At 37.4% G+C, this 14,687-nt stretch overlaps 1 protein-coding gene across 1 annotated transcript; it reads right to left on the bottom strand.

Annotated features, from left to right (window-relative positions):
• Positions 1–7,082: 7,082 nt before the first annotated feature.
• Positions 7,083–8,922, bottom strand: LOC126809677 (beta,beta-carotene 15,15'-dioxygenase-like). The gene is made up of 2 exons (XM_056098969.1): positions 7,735–8,922; positions 7,083–7,094 (listed from the first exon to the last, which is right to left on the bottom strand). Exons 1-2 carry the CDS (start codon positions 8,920–8,922, stop codon positions 7,083–7,085), a joined length of 1,200 nt encoding a protein of 399 aa, XP_055954944.1.
• Between the last annotated feature and the right edge of the window lie 5,765 nt (positions 8,923–14,687).

Genomic DNA, 14,687 nt, shown 5'->3' on the forward strand with positions numbered 1-14,687 from the left:
TTGCCTCTTGTCATCTTGCAGTCGATGCAACAATTTCATATTTCATTCTCTTCATTTTAAAAAGTACCATATCCATCAAAGCAGGAATGTGGACGTATATTGCAGCGGTAGCGATGCTCTTTATATTGTCTTTATTAGTAAGTGAAGGAGAACCACACCACACATAGTCCAAAGGCATAACACATAACACGTAATCTATAGGATTATGCCTGTTCTCCAATATTGTTTTAAAAAAGAAAATAACCCTTGAAAACAAATGACACCCAATGCTATCAAAAGCGTACAGTCCCTGGCCTGTAGTCACACATTTTCAAAAACCCAACTGTCTATTATGACATCTATGATTTGGTTTTGTGTTTTTTATTTTTATCTACTTACACTTTTTGACATTTTTTTTTATTATTTGACATATAGTTAAGTCTATTGAACACTGTCCTGAATTTGATAGAAATGAAATGAAATGAGTTTTATTACACGGCAACATCAACTGTGTATGTAGCGTAGCCATGAAGTGGTGTTGAGTGGCCCTATGGTTTAACGCGCACACTTTAGATGAAGAAGAATAAGAAGTGTTTATTAAAGTGTCACACGGTTACATATCATAATTCAGTTAAAACTTAATTAAAAAGAACACCACCCGAACATAATGGCCCATGGGACACTGGATATAGGCCTATCTATATATTTCTAAAATACAGATTAGTATTAGATAAAACATCATATCATAAAATAATATCACATATCTTTTAAAAACCGGGATCTCCTTTGAAACATGTCAAATATAAAATTGCATATAATACTGGAGTTGACCATCACTAGAAAAACTTACTAATAGGCCTAACTTTCTCTTTTGTAGACATAGAATTTTACATCTGTCTTATGCATTTCACTAAAAGGTCTACAACGCAGGTCGAAATACATTTGGCATTCTATTAAAAATATGGGATTCGTCTCAATTTTTTGAGCATAAGGGACATAATCGACAAATAACTGGGGTTGGGGTAGTCCAGCTCTGAACATGAGACCTACGTTCAGAGCTGGACTAGGGTTGGGGGATCATAAAGTATGTAATTAAGAAAAGTGCCGTGGTTTCGATTACCAGCTTGTACCGAAATGACCTACATGTTGGGGAACCACGCGGGAAATCACGGTGAACTTTCTCGTCTAACACCGGGTTCGAACACGAGATTTCCAGGTTCGCGAAATATAGTTGGCGACGAAACAATATCAAATATACCATATCTAGTGTATGTTCCCGAAGCAATCGTAACGATGTCCCCAAACTAGATAGCAGTTTATGGAATATATATAGTGTGGATACATAATGGCGGTAGGCCTATATATTAGATTCAAAATTCTAAATTTGTTAATATTTGCAATCGTCTAATTTCTAACTTCTATTCATGTAATTTCTAAATTAAAGGAGCCAAATCTCTATTCTTTCAATCTGTTTCACAGAGAATTACGAGTCTAGTGATAAACCTCTGTCAAAGATGACTGCCTTAGCACGTGCTGTCACAGCACGCGGCGTCAATCATTGGCTGAATGGCGCGTGCATTGTTTACATAAGACGTTACTGCTTCGGAGAAAATGCTGCATTTTAGTCATTTTAATACCCATTTACACTAAATAGGAAATAATTTTTACCTACAAGTACGTCAAACGCCTTTATTTATTTTTCCAATACATAAAAAAAATGTTTTAGAATTTAATTTGTCGCAGGAAAAAAGTTAATATTTCTGGCTCATTAAGCCGCATCGATGTCATCCTTATCAGTGATTGAAGCGGCTTAGCAAATATTCACTGCGGATCAGTGTGCTATTCTTTGGCACCTAGAAATGGACACAAATGTACAATCCAGGGCCTGTAATGTTGCAGGCGTCACTCAAAATGAAAGCAAACTTACAACAAGGGAGACAATCCACAAATCCAAAGCACGAAAAGAAAAGAGCAGTTCCCAAACATAGCATTAGTCTAATGTGTATACAATATCTCAGTATGACGGTTAACAAAACGGTCTAGAACAAGTCGGTTTCAAATGTTAGTGTAGGAATTAATTAGAAAGATCGCTTTACCATACTATATGTAGCAATGGATAATGAACTGATAATGACTTTTTATTTTGACTTTGTCGTCGACAATGTGGCAGGATCTAGATGTATGTAAATCAGGGCCTATTTTAAAGGAGCTAAATCGCTAACATTTGGGACCTAGAAATTGACAAAAGTAGGTCGCAACGCATATAATACTGTAATATGAATGTATATAAACTGATTTACATTCAATGGTTTCCGTTTTTACTCCAATTTCAAATCAGTTATGTTCGGCGAAATAAGCCAGCAGTCTCAAGCGAGTGCAAATTTCTAGCGTCTGGTTATTCCAGTCTACATACACCGTTTGATTTGGTGCAATGTGTCTAGCCTCGTCCCTCGAGTCTCTTGATACAACTGGGGCTGAAGCGCATTATGGTACACGATTCGTGTACCAATGGTAAAATGTTTATTTTGTCTTAAATATTGGATATCAAAAGCCCATCTTTTTCCGGTAAGATCACAACATGAATGTTGAATTAATTTGACAAATAAATCGTGTTTTCAATGTTGAAGATTTTGGATGATATTGAGTTAGAGACTTAGCTACTTTAACGTGCATACAGGCACGGACATGCCTAGAAATGAAAAATCCGTGCTTCGAGAATCTAAGATCCGTACTTTGAAAAGAAGGTATGTAACCTTGTGAATCTGAAAAAATTTGCGTAAGGGAATTTAGCAAGTGCAAGTGTGCCATTAGCAATCATTGTGATCATCAGTCACTGCGTTAGATTTCATTTCAATTTCGTGTTTTGTTGCAGGTTACAGTAAAGGGTCGTCTGCTTTTGGACTGATACGCAGCTGTAAATACAAGAAATGAAATGGGGTTTAACTTCCTACTGCTCTGATCCGAAATGGGCTAATGAAGACGGTTAATTTTACCCTGGAAAGGGCACAACGGTCTACTCTTATAATATCGAACTCTAACTGTCAAAGGATCTTTAACGAGCACGCCAATGTGTACACCGGACCTCGGTTTTTCGTCCCATCCGAACGACTAGACAGCTGTCCCTGACAGGCCCTCCGTCCTGCATCACTGACAAGGGGGGGGGGGACCACGCCGAAAAATCTGGATGAACTTTCTCGGCCAATGGAGGGAACGAACACCCGACCTCCAGGCTAGCGAGCCAACGTCTTACCTACTTAGGCACCGTGACAAATCTGTCAATTATGTAAATTTTTATACTGCCACAGTGTCACATTAATTTAGGCCTCAATTTTTGCCCGTTTTAGATATTGAGGATCAAAAGATCTTGGTTGAATTCGATTTTAGTGCAACTGCTTGGGTTATGGCCTCACACACAAATCGTAACAAAGTTTGTGAACTCTCTAGTGTGATAAACTGGGAACACTGGACCACGAATCCTATCGATAATAAAACTATTATAGGTGCCATCTATGCATTAACTATTATTAAAACTTCAGATATTATCATGACCAAATTGAAGGGAGGGGGAGAAACGGGGGCTAACGTCCATTCGTCATTAACCAGGTTATTTCGGGACTAACCTACTTTTATTTTAGGAGTCTTTACAAGTGGGGGAATCCCTACAAAACCCATCATGTTAGACAAGAGACTCTACTGCTTGTCATGAACAATCTGGACTAGAAAAATATGCATTGGTAAACGGCCCCTCACTATTTATGACGTAACGTAACTGTTTTTGTCCTTTCTTGTTTTACAGTGAACAAAATACACACAAAGCCGATACAGATTTACACAAAAAAAAGTGATTATAGTCAGGAAGAGTGTATTATCACAATGAAATTGTCTTTCATTGGCAATGTCGATTACCTACATTATGTTCATGTTAACAGTTCTTGGTAGACCGAGTTGTTGTCTTTAATTAAAACAATATTCTTTGTTCACCTGGCTGAATGTTCGAGCATACAGAAGTAATAAAGTATTGAACAAAAAAAAAGGAGACCAGGCTTGATTAAATCATACTATTACCTTTAGAGATGTCTACAGTCTAGACTGTTTTGCTGGGGGATATTTAATGAAACATATTTTATCATAATCATTCATATCTCATAAACAAGGTTTTATAAAAATTTAAATCACCTCAGGGATTTATTATAGCCTAAATTCTAATTAAACAATTGCCTTTTTCTTAAGTTAAGAAAAAAAAGAGAGTTAAAAACTTCAATTCAATTTTGTAGATCATCTATTTGTAAAACAATGGAATACATAATGCAAACTTGTTTTGAGTAATTTCTTTATTGATGATTATTATGGAATACATTAGACTTTACGGCACTATAATGTCGCTCTATGTTCCTTAGCGATTACTATCTATGACGTCACAATTGAACTTTCTCATTATGAAGCTACCTATAGGTGATAGAAAGAAGGTTATTGATATTCTAAATTAAAAATCTTATAATCACTGTCACTAAATGGATGATGCCACTTTTGATTTTTATGAAGATGCTACGTTTAAAAGAAAAGATTATGACAACATTTCTACCGTAAGCACCGAGAGGGCCAATTCTGGTTGTGATTACGATTTTGATTATGAAAGTGTTGTTGCCGATTCAACTCGATCTAATTCGATATTTTCAAACCAAGAATCTGTTCTATCGCTGCTGTGTGATCAAAGTCAAAGTGTAAGCCCACAGAAAAATATGCAAAATAAGCGTAAACCTAGAAAAGACACACCACAAATTGGAATGAATTCTCAAAACGCATCGATTTCTAACATCCCAGATGACGAGGTCGTGTATTGTGATTATGAAATTGAAAGCGGGTGCGCAGAAGAGACGTCAGGCGAAAGGTTAACACCATTTCCAGGTGGTTTGATTGAGGCTGACATTTTAAGTTCAAGAGACATTAAAATCTTGAAAGAAGCGAGTGTGATACTAAGAAACGTAAAGACGAATTTAAATATCCGTTTCCAGGATATAAGTTCTCGTTTATCAGATTACAACCAAGCTTGCCAACAGAACAGTGGGCGGACAGTAACAGAAAATAGCCACCACACGGCGGATGATATTGATCATATGCAAAATATTACTTCCTCTTTAACAACTGGCGATCCATTAGATTATACGGTGGAAAAAGAATACCTAACCCAATCTACAAATAGGTCAGGTGTTAACGAAAGGCTCTCAGAATGTGGTCGGCAGCCAATCGATAACTGGTTGGCTGGCAGTAAACTTGAACAAATTACTAAGCCCAAAAACGTTCAAACAAAAACCAGACCCATCACCGCTAATAAAAAATTCAATGCTCAAAAAACTGGAGAACCCCAAATCGGTAAAAACCAAAGAAACAGAACTTCGGTGCCGGTTCAAGTGAAATCTGAAGCTTATTATCAGAATGGCGAATTAGCGGTCACCGTGACCTCAAGGGATAGGAGAAATCCAATTGGTGAAAACGTCGATGTGAAAATTACTGTTATTCACAAGTACAGCACAAATCTTAGTGAGAGAAAAAGTACCGTCTGCAACAAGAAGAAGCAGGGCAACAAATCTTTCAAACCACCTGCCGATAGAAATGTTGTCGAGAATCGCGCAAATTGGCCTGAATTCAACACAACCATTAACGAAGAGGCACATAAAAGATATTTAAGTCGCCATGGAATTTAATATGTAGAAATTAATAGACAAAATTAAAGCGGATAGATGTAGATCGTCAGTATGATTAATATAATTAATTTGATTAATATAATTTAAAGTAATCGATACCTCTGTTTAATAAATTGTAAATATATAAAGAATTTGATATATACAAAGAAGTAATTGATTTCATCCTTCATGTAAAAATTTAAATAAATTATGAAATATTATAATTATTTCTTGTACATTCTTCTGCGTGGGATATATGAAATATAAAAATCGACGAGGATATCATGTCAAGAAAACTATTGACAGGTCATAGGCGTTCTACTTTGTAATCTTAATGGATTCCATCTTTATTAATGAAAGGATATTACATTGAAATTATGGCAATACCTTGAGTATGGGACAACTGAGTGTGACAAGGTGAATAGAGCTGCATTTTTTAAACCGTTATGTATTTTTGTTGAAGGGAAGTGGATGTATTTATCTTGAAATGAAATGGTGTTTAACGTCCTGCAGCGACTGTGCTAAGACGGCATACGCCATGCAGTGAGTGTGCTTATAGGAGGGAAATTTTGCCCAGCAGAGGCGCTACGGCGTACCCTTAATTCGAATTTCAGCTAGTAAAGGGTTTTATTATGTGCACGACAATGTGTACACCGGACCTTGGTCTTTCTTCCCATCCGAATGACTATACACTATTCATTGCCAGGCCCGCTGACAAAGAGGAAACCACACCGAAAAGAATCTTCTCGACCAACACCGTGAACAAATTCGAGACCGACTTAGCGAGCACAACTGCTAATATGTAAATAAGAACTATAACCAATTCATTTGTTTTATACAATTTTTCCACATTTCCAAGACACTGAAACATTTGTACCATATAGACTCCAATCAAAGCTAACTATAAAGATTAAATGTATATGTAAATGAAATGGGGTTCAACGTCCTACTGTTCTGCTCCGGACTGGGCTAATGAAGACGTGCATACGCCAGACACTGTGCTATGCGGTAAATTTTGCCCGGACAGCACCACGGCCTACTCTTATAACGAATTCCAACTGTCAAGGGATATTTTACGTGCACGCCAATGTGTTACACTGGAACTCGGGTTTTCGTCCCATCCGAACGACTAGACAGCTGTCCTTGTTAGGCCCCCCGTCGTGCATCACTGACAAGGGGGGGCCACGCGGAAAAATGTGGATGAACTTTCTCGGCCAATGCAGGGGCCGAACACCCGACCTCCAGGCTAGCGAGCCAGCGTCCTACCCACTTAGCCACCGTAACCCCCAAATGTATATGTAAATCATTATAAGAAACACTAGTAATGTAAATAATTTATATCCTGTCGATCTTTTTCTCACACATACAAAGCATAGTTAAAATGGTTTAGCGACGTGAAGTTAGTTTGTTGTTCGGTATTCCCTACAAACATTCCTATATAATATTAGTAATTCCATATCTGGTAAATAAGGAACAACAAACCAGCTCGTTGTTCGTTATTCGCGAATACTGAACAACAAACTGGCTCGTTTGTTGTTATTCGCGAATACCGAGCAACGAACAACGAACCACAAGCTAACTTCATGTCGCAAAATGGTTTACAGTTTTCCTTTAAAATATTCAGCTAAAACTAGAGTAAATAAAATCTATAAAGAAGAAATGTCCAACTTGAATAATTTTGTAATTTAAATTGTGGGACTTATTATAATTGGTTGTCACTAACAAATATTCCATGGAGATCTCTAGGAAGCCACACCGGAAATGTCACTCTACAGATTTCTGTCATGGTTTTGGCATTAAGAAAAATCAAACAACACTGTTTGTCATCACAAGTGGTATTTACGGTAGCTATAAGAACACCATCGTCTTCTGATTCAGCGTGAGGTGATGGTAGAAAACTTGGCTGCGACGGAAAACAATGGTCTTCCTTCCAATGGATACACGCTTTTGTCTGAATATCCAATTTTACCAACGAACTGGAGAATTTGGGAGTAGATTCATACGTTACACCGTAAACATATTGATATGGTTTACCTCTAAATTTTTCATTAATGAGAGGTAATTCAAAAGGCACGTATGACAATGCTTCCGACGTTAGCGAAATTTTCGTATCTGATGTTCGTACAGCCAGTGATTTGGAAAAAGCCGCAGATAGTAAGTTCGTTCCTATGGGTGTCGTTTTACCAAGGTTTAGGGGCAAAACAAATCGTTGGTAGGTTGATGGCGGGAAATTGCCTTCTGGTGACCCATCTGGTATCTCGAAAGCTAAATTACACATGAAATAGCTGTTTAGAACTTCACCATCTTTAAAGGCACAAAGATCCAAAACAATGTTACCACCATCTTCGAACGCATTTCCTTGGTTTATCATCATAAATGGTACACCTTCATACACGTAGTTTGAATTTAGTTCGATCCCAGTTTTTCTGTCTACAATATGAAACCTTGTCTTTAAATCTTTCCGCCATTCTAGACAATCAGACATGGGAAGTTGTCGAATTTCTGCTGATGCAACTTTCAAGGCATTGATCACTAATGGTTGTTCTATATAAATATAAAAATTTTCAGTCATAAAAAAACTGTGAATATAGGATGGTTTCAGTTTATTGTCAATACCAAGAGCTGCTATAAGTTTACCACTATATTTACTGGTGCCAGAAGTGGTTGGTGTTATTGTATAAAGACAATATTTGGGGGTTTTAACACCGTAGGAGTAACCTATGTTATGAATCGTCCCAGTTTGATCATAATGCACATGCGCCGAAGCTTGGTTTACATCAACAAGGTCGCTTAAATTCAAACGTTCAAGTGTTTCCAAAGTGTTAGGATCAAATCGATGTAAGTAATTAGTCTCCGATACGGCAAATAGTTCTTTTCCTATTCGGATTATATTTACCGGACAGTTATCCGTTCTCTTCGCGATAAACTTAGACAGAAGGTTGACTATGATGTTTTTATTTGGATCTGGATAAGCCCGGGTTCCGAATTCGGCAAAAACAATCCGATTAGCCGTTATATTAGCTTTGTAGGCCTCACTCTCTAAGAACTTCCTCTGGTAGTTAACTTTTCCGTTTTTGATATCAAATCGTTGGATGATCGCCATGCCATCAAACCAGTGGAAAAATTTTGTGTCTCCTACTTCAAACAGCCCAGGTCCATTTCTATACACACTACCAATTATCCATTCTGGTAGATCACCGATCACATCACCTTCTATAGGCGTCGTTATCTCTTCTTTCACAGAACGAAATAGTTTAAACATATTTTTATTTACCATGCCCTGTTATAGAACTGAAGTACTTCAAATGTATCACGACTCAGAGTGATTGACAGAAAGTAGCCAAATGTGTCCATATAAGTGTTTATATAGGGCATGTTCAATGGTTACATAACCACTGATATCTCATCATCAGCAGTAGATAAGAAACAGTTCAAAGAGCGAGTGTGGACAATAATAAAATAATGATTACTCAGATAACTGATTAAATCACAGGCACATGTAACGTGAAAAATATTTAAAAAATAACATCAAACTATGACTAAGTATATGTCTAAAGTCTGTTGCGTTCATTTTCGTAAGCGAGGTTATAAAATAACTGGTCTGATCCCAATTTCTAACTCAAGGGCAAATAACTCATCTGAAACCGATTCTCTTTCAGAAGATTTAATATACCAAGGTGAGAAACTGGTTGGAATTAAATAATTGGGATCAAAGTTCACTACTCTCGATTTCGTCAACCAGTGGCAATACTCACTAATTTTCTCTAGCTAGACAATCGTATCTACGATGACGTTTAAAAATTGTGACTTAAAGCAGGTCATCGTGGACTCGATTGTCTACCTCGCGAAAATATTTTCAAAAACTGAATATAATATAAATCACTTTACGTTCATTCGTATTAAATTTATATGTGCTTTTAGAACCATTTTCGTCTATTTCATGGTTCGAAAATATAGAGCCATACACCCTTTAATATATGTAATAATATATGTCTTTTCATCAAGTAAACTCAAACAGATATCAATTGTGGCGTTGCTGCCTACTTAAAGAAACACTGAATGAAAATATCTACCAGGATACGCTTTGACAATAGTTATATCGTAGAATATATTTTTTTATCAAGACACTCTAACACATTTGTTAAAACAAAGATGATAAAGTATGAACTTTCTAAATAAATCACTATCTCAAACGCACCATTGAGATACCCCCCCCCCCCCAAAAAAAATGAAATGAATTGTTCTGCTCCGACTGGGCTACTGAAGACGGACATACGCCTTATCGTGTGGTATGGGGGGGGGGGGGTGAATTCTGTCCGGACAACGGCGCTATACCGCCTACTATTACATCGAATTCCATTTCCTAAGGTATATTTTGTGTACACGCCCAATGTATATGCAGGGCCTCAGCTTTTCGTCCTATCCGAACGACTGTACGATGTCCCTTGCCAAGGAACCACGCCGGAAAATACCGATGAACTTTCTTGATCAACACCAGGATCCAACACGGACCACCGCGGCTCCCTACACTGGAGTTGGAATTCGATATAAGAGTAGGCCGTAGCGCCACTGCCCGGGCAAAATTTCCCTCATAGATGGCATATGCCCGTCTTCATTAGCCCTGGTTAGGAGCAGAACAGTAGGACGTTAAACCCCATTTCATTTCATTTAGAGCGCATTTTTAACGTGATACCCTTCCATATAGTGGATCTATGGCGTGTAATATTGATAACATAATTTATAAAATATTAACATCGTATTTAAAACAATACTTTTGACAAGCAAAGTTGTCTATGAAATAACTATGTTTCCCTGGGGGAATCGCCCCACTTTCACATAAACTAATACAAATATTACCAAAATTAAGAATGCAGTCTGGTTGATAAAAACCAAATGGAATTTAACAAAAAATGAAACCTGTTATTTACAATTATGGAAGATCGTTTACATATCAATTTTCCACCGAGACATGTCGGACTTATAACATTAACCCGATCAATTGGCTAACAATGCGCTGTGCTCAAATTGATGCTAAATTAACGGTTTCGTTTGTTTCCGTGTTAAGCTCCCCGCTGCCCCCACTATTTATGTAATATTGAGACAGTTGCAACATAGCAATTAACATCAAACCCCTAGGGTCAATCTACCAATAACTATGGTGTTAACGGTCATTAGACCCTGGCGCACTATCACCCAATTTGTCACGAGCGGCGCGTGCCCGTTCACTTTTGGCAGACAGTAATTTTCTGGAGAGTGAAAGATCAGAATGGCACAGCGGGTTTTAACTGTTGTAAATAAAAATAACGTATATTAACAAATTAACTACGTATTATTTCCACCACGTCATGACACAATAATAACCCCTAGAATATGCTATATATAAGGCATTTCTCTAAACTGACCATCATAAAACAAGAAATTGTATACAAGTTTACATCAATGCCGCCCTATTCCGTCATGGTTACCAACAAAACCGGAAGGCAGCCAGGAAAAGTGAAGAAGCAGAGACAACATATTCCACACAAAGACAGAACACCAGAATACGTTATAAAGAGGAACAAGAGAGAACGAGATCGTGTTGATCATGTTAACCAGGCATTTATAAAACTCCGAGATCACATTCCTGACGTTAAAGACGACAGCCGAATGTCAAAAATCGGAATTTTAAGGTCGGCTAGTGAATATATTAAGAGTTTAACCAGTTTATTGAACATGAGTGAATTATGTACACCGATACAAAATCAACAGCACGACAATCTTTCCATCGAGAGCATGTCTCCATGCCAAAGTTTACAGACGCTGCCCAACAACGATATCCAGTCTTTGTGCATTGAAGTGAGTAAACGGAAATTTTTGTCATTTTCATCAATTTCATAGAAAAAAATCGACAATTTCCTTTAAGCCAACCAATAATCCCGTTTTCTGATTGTGCCACCCAAAATAGACGAGGGTATTAATATATGATAGTGTAAAAGCATATTTTTAAAGAAATTATTTAGTTCATTATCTCGATAGCCTATCCCATAAAAAATGTATTTATGGAAAATATATTTTTTTTCTTCAGAATTCAAGTTGCGTGTATAGTAAAAGTATTCAAGATGTGCCATCAAGTGTGCCAAACGATGACATTTTAATTCTTATGTGGCTTCAACGACAATCGGAACAATTTAGTTCAAATAGCGGTAATTGTTTTCGTAGAAGACAAGCCAGCTGACAGATCTGTAAGTGATATTTCCCAAAATAATGCCACAATTGTCATTGAGACATTGATATATAAGATAAGATAAGACGAAAGAATTAATAACAAGAACTAGTGCCGCATTAGATTTTAAGTGGCTGAAACTATAAAATGTCAACAGCGCAGTGCGGTTTATTACTGAGCGTTCGAATATCGGGAAAATACCGATATTGATCAAAGAGGCGACCAGGGCCCGATTCCTAGAAAATTCTTAAGCACGTTCTTGTGCTTAGATTTAAGAAGACTTTGCATTTAAGTAAACTTACCTTATTTTGTGTTCCCAGAAAATTCCTAAGAACGTTCTTGTGCTTAGATTTTAAGTAGACTTCATTGTAAGCACAAGAACGTTATTATGCGTTCCAAGAAAAAACTTAAGCACAACTTCGTTCTTAAACATAGTCAATCTAAGCACAAGTCCCAAGCAAGGTAGCCTATACGGTTTGCTTACCAACCTTAAGTCTGTTTCCACTTCAAAAAGATGGCTGACCGTAGAGTTATTCGACGGCATTTCCGACACCTTTTTATACCAAAGAGACAATTACAAGACAGAGAAAGTCTTTCTCCAGAAGAAATTATGAATACTATAGAAAATTTCTCTTCTACCCTGAAACCATTTTATTTATTTGCCAATTAGTAAACAATAGGCTACAAACACACGGGCTATTTAAGATCAGGCGCTCTCACAATTATTCAGTTAGTTTGTATGTGTTTGCGTTTTTTTTATCTTGTGGCACATTTTATATGTGTATAGGGGACATGTCAAATGCATCTAAATCAACCATATATATATATGAGGTCAATGAAGCAGACGACAAATTTATGACGTAATTCGCATACCAAAGTTGTTTTTGTAACGTTAAAGAGCATCGTAGTCTCAGTTTATGGTAAACTTTACCAGTCACAATGTGCTTAGACTTATACTTGACTTGTGCTTACGTAAGAATGGTCTTGAGAATTTTCTAGGGACGGTATTTTTACAAGTTTCTTACGTAAGAAAAAGTGAAGCATGACTTTGTGCTTACTTTAAAAATTTTCTAGGAACCGGGCCCATGATTCTGCATCTGAATCACATCCAAAGCTTGTCCGTTTACTTAAAAAATTAAAAAGAAAAAAAAATACTTAAAAGTATTGATCGTGGGGTTGTTTTTTATTCGTCAAACTGTGGTATGATCTACTTTTGTTTTTCCTATAGTGCTCATAATCATTGTATATATTATATTGATAATGTTTGTACATAATATTAATAAATGCTTCATCTTATATTGAAATCGATGAGTGAATTATTTGAAATTGTGTTTCAGCCGTCAAGGGTTTTGCCACGTGCACGTCAACGTGTACACGGGACTTCAAAAGACTTCTAATTTATGTACCTCCCCCCCCCCCCGACACACAGCATCACTGACAAGGGGAAACCAAGTTTGAAAAAAATGGGGAAATTTCTCAGACCCCCTTTTACGTGAGCCAGCGCCTAAGTCATCATGGCTCCATACTCTCAATATGTCAACTAATCAAAAGAGTTATCTCGGATACACTGTACTTTGTATAAATGCAAATCAATTAATATTCTGAAAGTCATGGTTAGGGCAAGATTGAAAATAGTCTTCATTTGTACGTATTCGTGCACTTATTGTCAGTTTAGTTATTGCACTCTAGTTTATTGACCAATCAGTATCTCGTCCTAACTATAAATTATGCGCAAATGTATTGATGTTCAAACTGAGATTGGAAACTGGGTTGATGTTTGTTCACTAACAGTAAAGTTGTGGTATTTCACAGAATGAACCAATCAGATTGGGGTGACTTATTGTTAGGCATTGATGTTCGAACCTATGTGAAGACTGTTAGGGAGTGGTTTTGTCAATATCAGTCAACTTGAAGTTGCTGTTGGGTTTCGGCGTGGTTCCCCCTTGTCAGTGATGCAGGACGGAGGGCCTTACAAGGACAGCTGTCTAGTCCTTCGGATGAGACGAAAAACCGAGGTCCCGTGTATATATTGGAATGCACGTAAAAGATCCCTTGGCAGTTGGAATTCGATATAAGAGTAGGCGATAGTGCCGCTGCCCGGGCAAAATTTCCCTCATAGCACACTGTATGGCGTATGCCCGTCTTCATTAGCCCAGTATAGGAGCAGAACAGTAGGACGTTAAACCCCATTTCATTTCATTTCATGCTGTTGGGTTTAAAACGACGAATGGACACATCTATATTGCCCATATACATGTATACGATATTAATTCTTGCATTTAGACAACGGCACACTTTTAGTGGACTAGAATTGCTATCGTTTATTATCGCAGATTATTCATATATATTGGTCGACCCATTTTGTGTTAAACAGTACATATTGTTATCAGTAAAATGTTAAAGTATACAGATCCAATATAAAATAATAATACACTATTACCTGGACAAAATGAACATGCATGATCTTAGAAGTGTTTCAATAGGGAGAGAGAGAGAGAGAGAGAGAGAGAGGTTAACGCCCACTCGACACAAACTAGGTCATTTCGGGACTAACACATGGTTCAATTTTATTTCTATAATTCGCTTACGCGTAGGGGTCTTTAGCAGTGGGAGGAAACCAGAGAACCCGGAGAAAAACCTACGAGGTTAGAAGGCGACCCTACCCCTTGTCACGTACAACTGGGGAATCGAAACCGAGCCAGTTGAGTAAATGACAGACCTTATGATACAGCGCGCACGTGCTAACCATTCGGCCATCCAACCCTCCGTTTCAATAGGAATACCCTGAAATATCTTGATGAAATGAAATTAAATGGGGTTTAATG

The sequence above is a fragment of the Patella vulgata genome, chromosome 2, assembly GCF_932274485.2.
Source record: "Patella vulgata chromosome 2, xgPatVulg1.2, whole genome shotgun sequence".
NCBI classification, from domain to species: domain Eukaryota; kingdom Metazoa; phylum Mollusca; class Gastropoda; family Patellidae; genus Patella; species Patella vulgata.

Bases quoted from the DNA above. Each gene is read 5' to 3' on its own strand.
- LOC126809677 (XM_056098969.1), bottom strand. From the start codon at position 8,922: ATGTTTAAACTATTTCGTTCTGTGAAAGAAGAGATAACGACGCCTATA.